Here is a 7,295-nt window from a genome sequence, read left to right as displayed (position 1 = left end):
TAATGTCAAGCTCAAAGGTTCGTCTTCGCACATTATGGTATCTTCGTCATCATCTGTTTCTGTAGGGAATGCTGAAGTTTCAGTTTGTAGCAATGAGAGCTGCTGGATAAGATGTACAATTAAATTTACCAAAGCAGTTTTAGTTAGCCGATCAAATATGATAACGGGTGATGCGGAAGTTATCGGACAAATCCTAATTTCATTATTTGAGCATAATAATTAGTTTTTGTAGTTTTATGTATAGGCATAAACGTTCAATAAAATATAAACTTTGTTATTTGAAACACAATTATTTAAAATGAGGTTAAATGCAGCTGAACGAGAATCTTTTCGAAAGCAACTAAAAATATTTTTTGTAAATAAACCTAATATATATAAAAAAAAAATCGTAAATCATTTTGAAAAGGAAGGATTTGCTCGAAGTACATTATATGATAACCTAAAAAGACTTAAAACTGTTCAATCGTTTTCTGATAGAAAGCACCCTGGTCGTCCGACATCCTGGACTAGAGAAAAGAAAGCCGAATTTACGAGACTTGTAAACAATCGAAAAGGGATCAGTCAGAAAAAAATAGGTTTTAAATTCGGTGTAAATCAATCCACAATTGGTTGTCAGTTAAAAAAAATGAATATTAAATATAGAAAACGGGAAAAGACTCCAAAATACACTATAGAACAACAAATAAAGGCAAAGAAAATGAGCAAGAAACTAGTTAACCAACTCTATAACACAAAATCGCTTCTAGTCATCGATAACGAAAAATACTTTTGTTTTGCAGGGGACAACATGCCTGGAAATTCTGGATACTACACAAACAACAAAAAGACATGCCCAGAAAGTGTTCGTTTTATAAGAAAAGAGAAATTTCCAAAAAAATTATTGTGGATAGCCATATCTGACCGTGGTATGTCTGAGCCATTGTTTCGCACTTCCAAGGCTGTAGCGATCAATTTATCAATCTATATTAATGAATGTTTAGAAAAACGACTTTTTCCATTTATTCACAAGTATCATGGAGACTTTAACTATTTATTTTGGCCAGATTTAGCAAGTTCTCATTATTCTAAAGATTCTCTAAATTGGATGGACCAATATGTCTATTACGTTGATAAAGAATCCAATCCCCCAAATGTGCCTCAAGCACGACCAATTGAAAATTTTTGGGGACATTTGGCACAGAAGGTTTACGAGGGAGATTGGCAAGCTTCAACAGAGCAATGTGATTGATCGCATTAAACTAAAACTACAAGAAATTGATTTCAACTTTTTACAGTCGCATATGAAAGGCGTCAGAGCAAAATTGAGATCAATTGCAGATGGTGGTGTTTTTTCATATAAAAAATAATATATTTTTATTAAAACATAAATGCTTTATTTTAAAAAAATATAATAGTAGTTTGTTTTTATTTATAAATAAGTTATTGACGTTTTTATTTTGTCCGATAACTTCCGCATCACCCGATATTTGAACCAAAATTATTTTGGGCTTGATCTCCTTTATGAAGATATTGTATGAGATAAGATAAATTTGTGCGTCTTTCTTTTATTCTTTTAATTAAGGAGGTCTTCATATTGTTACTTAATGGTCCTACGCCTAAATTTTGCAGCATAAATGCCAGGGTAGCATCAGCTGATAGTAGATTAGCATCTCTCCGACATAAAGCCTCTACAGCCAATTTCACTGGTAACAACATAGAAACTGTTGATAATATTAATTCTAATTCAGATTCCGTAAAATTAATACTCGAGTTTAAGTCAATCAGGGCTTTTTGAATAGAGTTTTTTAGTTTATAAAATCGCTCTAGCATAAAAAGTAAGCTGTTTTATCTGGTCTTATTATCTAATAATAATAACAGGTTATTACCCTGTTCAGTTTTTACATAAACTTGAAGGGTTTTATTTTTTGTTGGTGATTGTTTAAACAGCTTTACAACTTTTCTAATTTTGCTTATCAATGGAGCCAAATTATTTGCAAGTTCATTTGAATTTGTTGAGCTCTGAAAAATCTTTAGTCCGTCTAAATGGTCTTCATTATATTCATCGGAAATCTCACCAGCACTATCTTCATCAGATTCAAAATAATCATCTGTCGATTCCACAACTGTTATTTTATACAAGAAGTCAACCACAGCCAAATGGATTCCATGGGTTAGACAAAGTTGTTGGTCGATGGACATTAATCGGCCTATTTTCTTCATAACCGAAGCACCATCTGTGGTGATACATACAATATCGCAATCACTTTTTAAGTTGTGTTCTTTCAGTATGTTTTCAATTAATTTAACACACATTTCTGCTGGGAAATGTCCATTAACTCTTGCTAAACCCAAATTCCAAAATCTATTTCGAGAATGAACATTAATGTTCAAATAACGTCTGTTTTTAATTAAAGTCCACTTGTCAAACGTAAGACTAAATCGATTTCCTTGACGTTGAAGTTCAGATAATTCTTTTATTATTAAATTTCGAATTTTAGTAGCATATTTCATAACTATTTGGCGAATGGATTCAGATGATTTTGGCACATCAAAACCTAGAGCTACCAGCGATTTTCTTAGCTCATTAGATGTTATAAAAACTCTGAATGGCAAGCCATCGGTGGCCGTCATTTTAGCTAAAACATTTGGCAGTGTATATTCGTCTTCTTTTTTGTATAAAAGGTTGTAATTTTATTAGAGGGCCTAACGAGTTGCAAATCAGGCGTAGTCGAAACATCAGCAATAGATGGCGAAGTTGAAACTTCAACTTGATAACGTCTCAATAAATTTATTTGGTGAGAAGTCCTTAAATGTGTATGGAGTCCACTAGTTGAGTCACCACAGGTCTTCATTTCTCTAGCACATTTTTTACATTTTGCTGCAGCTCCAGACTTTTTGCGCATAAGGTAATTCCACACAGAGTTTTTGTCCTGAAGCCCTTTTTTAATATCTTTAAATACTTTTGGTTTATCAGCCATGGCAGCACGTTTTTGAATACTATAATTTACAAAATAAAAAAAATAATATTGATATACAAAATAAATAAATATTAAAAATTTATAAAAATGAAGATAAAGATATGAACTTATATGAATTTAATATAATTATATGAATTACATATTGAACTATATGGAATTTTCATATAATTATATTTTATTTCGTTAAATGTGTTATACTTTAAACTGACTGCGAATCATAAACAAAAATAATATAAACTACACATATATATACTCATCATTTCGCAATCGCAATTCCGAAGCAGTCTTAAAAAGCGTGCTTATACAAGCCTATAAGTCATTACTTCCAAAATCGTTGTCTATTTTGAGAAGTCGTTATTTTAAGCACGTGCAAACCAGTGATTACGAAATATCAAATATCAGACGAGATTTAAAACATGAAAAAAATATAACATCTCTATATTATATGAATAAAAAAATATATCTAAACCTGTAATAGAGATGTAGTTCCCAGTAGGCACAGCGACGTGACAAAAACGTGAATTTCACGTTATTTTGGCACGTGACATTTAGGTGACTTTTTGGTCCCAATGAAATGACCAATTCACGTGATTTATGGACGTGTTTTTCACGTTACTTTTGGCACGTGATATTTAGGTGACTTTTTGGTCCCCATGAACTGTCTAAAAGACGTGCTTTTTACGTTAATTTTGGCACGTAATATTTAAGCAATAACTATGCTTTATAAAAACGAAGTGTTTGGATTCGTGCAAAGAAAAAAAACTCGTCGTTGAGGAAATATTTAATACGTATTAAATTACATGGTTTTATTAGTCAGTATATGAGTTCTTGACATAAACATTTTGAATTTGTAAAAGCTGCACTTTTTTTAAAATATCCTCCTTATATCCAATAAGTAATAAGTACAAAGTCATAGATCTGCAACTTACGAAGAACACGCTTCGATCCACAAAGAGCGCACTTCAAACTTAATTTAACGAACCAGTCGATATATTCTCCCATAAAACACGCTTCAAGCATAATCTAACGAATCAGTCGATATTTTCTCCTATAAGAGTACGCATCAAACTTTATCTAATGAATCAGATTTAGCTGAAAAGAAACAAATAAAATCTTAAATAATAATATAATTATTTAATAATTATCTTAAATCGCAAACTTTTAAAACAAATCTTACTTGGTAAGTTGCCAACCATTTTGGCAACAAGATTTTCTAGTTGTTTTCTTTTACCTAAATCATTAAATAGTTTTAAGAAAACAATACTACATACAATGTAGAAAAATAAAAAAAGTCCTTTGCCTTCTAATTTTATACTCTTATTGCTAAAAAATAAATAAGGATTTAATAAAAAAAGACATAACAAAAAAGTCGACAGATAAATAAAAAAAAGAAGTACAAAATAATAAATACAAGTCTAAAAAAATATTGTTTATCGATATAGATATTATATATATTGATATATATAATATCTATATCTAATATCTGTCTATAGATAAATATATATCTATATATAAAGTTCATAACTGATGCACATGATTAAAAAAAGACCTGTACTCACCTTATGTGATAACATCTGATTAAATAATTTGTTTTCTTTGTTTTCCATCTTCTTATATTTGCACCTGTTTCTGCATTAACTTGTTCATACATTACCTCACTAGATGCAAAGGTGACTGCCAAGAAGTTGCTTTAAATGAGTAATCTACAAAGTTTTGAACATTAAATGTAATTTTAGAATGCACACAGAAAAATTATAACAATTTTTAAAAATGTTATAGTTACCACATAACCACACAACATTATAGTGGGGATTTTATGTCATGATTTTCCTACCCATGGTTAGATTTTCATCTTAAGGCTCCTTTTGCTGTGGAAACATTCACCACGGCTAAGGAGCCTCATCTACCCCTAATTATATATAATATATTAAGTATAAAACTAAAAGTATGTATAATAAAGTATTGTCAAAATAGGTCACCAATAAATACCGAGTGCTGAAAATTCAACTCAGAATCAAGTTGCATTCTACAACAAGATAAGAACTAAATTAAATTCTTGCTACAGGGTGCGACCACAAAAAAAGACGAAGAGAGGGAAAAGTGAATTTTCTCAAACTTTAAAAGTTAAAAGGTTATTGTGTCTTACTACAGAATGATGTTCCAAGGCAATAACATAACAATACCATTGGATCTACCCAGTCAATAATATTTTATACAGAACTTATCATTTGTCATGTAGTTTAATAAATTTAATATTAAATAAGGTATAATAACTTATTTATTATTAAATTAATTACATCAACAAATTTGACAGTCTAAAATATTATATAATAGGGTAGAAAAAAAAAGTATACCTTGTAATAGGGTTTGATCTTTTGCATGTTGCAATATGAGAATTATCTGCCATAACGTTACACGATTTTGAACTAAGCTTTGCAATATATTTATTTAACCTAAATTGAGAAAAATTAGATATAAAATAATATAATATGTTTAGATAAAATATTATATAAGTGACATTTTATTTTGTCAAAAATGCATCGCGATGTTATAAGATATCTTATACCCTGATACTTTTTTTATTATTATAAAACTGCAATGCAAAATAATTATATTATTATAAAAGTATAATAAAAAGTAATTACAATAATGAATATATAAACTACATATTTCATATAATCATTATATTTAAAAAATTTTGAAAATTGCTGGCGGAAAATATCCTGAAAAAGTTCAGAATATTTTCCCCATAATTTTTCCCTTAATTTTTCATTCAGCCAAGTTGATGACAATAATATATACTTTAACTTGTATGTATGGAAAACTTTTCGGATATTTGAAAAAAAGATAAATTTCAGAAAAATATCTGGTATTATAATTGAGTTTCAGGGATTTTTTTTTGGGGGAATATCCCCAAAAAAAAAATCCCTGAAACTCAATTATAAAAAATAGTAAATAAAATATAGAATATCTTTTCAAGTTTCTAATCATAGGTTTTTATTGAGAATAAAAAAAGATCCAAAATACACAATATTTTGGCAACGTAACTTTCATGCTTCAATCAAGTAAAATTGTAACCTGGACGAGGTCACCTAAAATATACATGATTGAAACGTGAAGAAGGAAACCGGGTAAGAGCATGCATCAAACTTTATCTAATGAATAAGTCGATATTTTTTCCAATAAAAGCTAGCGACACCAAATTTAGCTAAAAAGAAACAAATAAAAACTTAAATAATAATATGATTATTAAATAATTATCTTAAATCACAAGTCTTACATGGTGAGTCGCCAACTGTTTTGGCAACAAGATTTTCTGGTGTTGCTATTTCTTTGATCTAAATCATAAAACAATTTTTAAAAAAAGCAATGCTATACTTGAGAGAAACTTGCTTTACATATTGGAAGGTTGTCAACATTGAAAGAAAAGTATAATGCAGTTTCAAATACAATAGCATCATAATCATCTTTTTGTGAAGAAAAATTGAACAAAACCGCGTTAATAACCTGTTTTATATTGTACATAATAACACGTGAAAGTGTAATAATATCAATAGTAGAGTTTGAAACCTATAAATTTATTTATATCTTCTATATATTTATCTATATATTTCAAATCTATTATATAATAATATCGATAATAAAGTTTCAAATCTAGTAATAAATTCTCATATTTTCCGAAGTGCGCATTTATATATATAAAACGGGGAAGTTCTAATAAGTGCCAGTTTGAACAACCAGGAGTTTATTGTATATATAAATTAGTAGAAAATTACTTTTCTAATATTTTTCATTTTAATATGTGTACTCCACAGTGTAAACACTGCACAGCACTCTATTTTGTAGAACACATTTAAATCTATTTGTATATGTACATATACATATATATAAATACATACATATATATAAACAAATATATATATATATAAATATATATATATTTGTATATATATATTTATATATATATATTTGCTTTGATTCTGTAAATGGTTATGTAATTGAAGTGTAAAGGTACACTGGAGATAATCTAAAAGTATCTCTGGTGTAACTTTACACTTACTCATTGTCTGGTATGTTGGTCAAACAGCTCAGATCCTTTGGGGTGGTATATTATCCAAATCATTTAATAACAGTAATGGAGTGCGACAAAGAGGTGTACTGTCTCCCCTTCTATTTAATATAAATATATTAACGATCTTAGTGTTTTACTCAATAAAACTACCGTAGGCTGTTGCTTGGATCCTTCTCTTGTTAAACATCTTCTTTATGATATTGTCCTGTGTGCACCCTCACTTACTTGACTTATGCTTCAGTTATGCTGTAAATTATGATATAGTT

The 7,295-nt window shown here is 29.0% G+C and overlaps 1 protein-coding gene across 1 annotated transcript; it reads left to right on the top strand.

Annotated features, from left to right (window-relative positions):
- Nucleotides 1–298: 298 nt before the first annotated feature.
- Nucleotides 299–1,228, top strand: LOC136081434 (uncharacterized). Its single transcript, XM_065798747.1, has one exon. The coding sequence runs from the start codon at nucleotides 299–301 to the stop codon at nucleotides 1,226–1,228; it is 930 nt and encodes a 309-aa protein (XP_065654819.1).
- Nucleotides 1,229–7,295: the final 6,067 nt, after the last annotated feature.

This window comes from Hydra vulgaris, chromosome 06 (genome assembly GCF_038396675.1).
Source record: "Hydra vulgaris chromosome 06, alternate assembly HydraT2T_AEP".
Taxonomy (NCBI): Eukaryota; Metazoa; Cnidaria; class Hydrozoa; order Anthoathecata; family Hydridae; genus Hydra; species Hydra vulgaris.
Note: the sequence above shows the minus strand (reverse complement) of the source record. Positions and strands in the feature narration are given on the sequence as shown.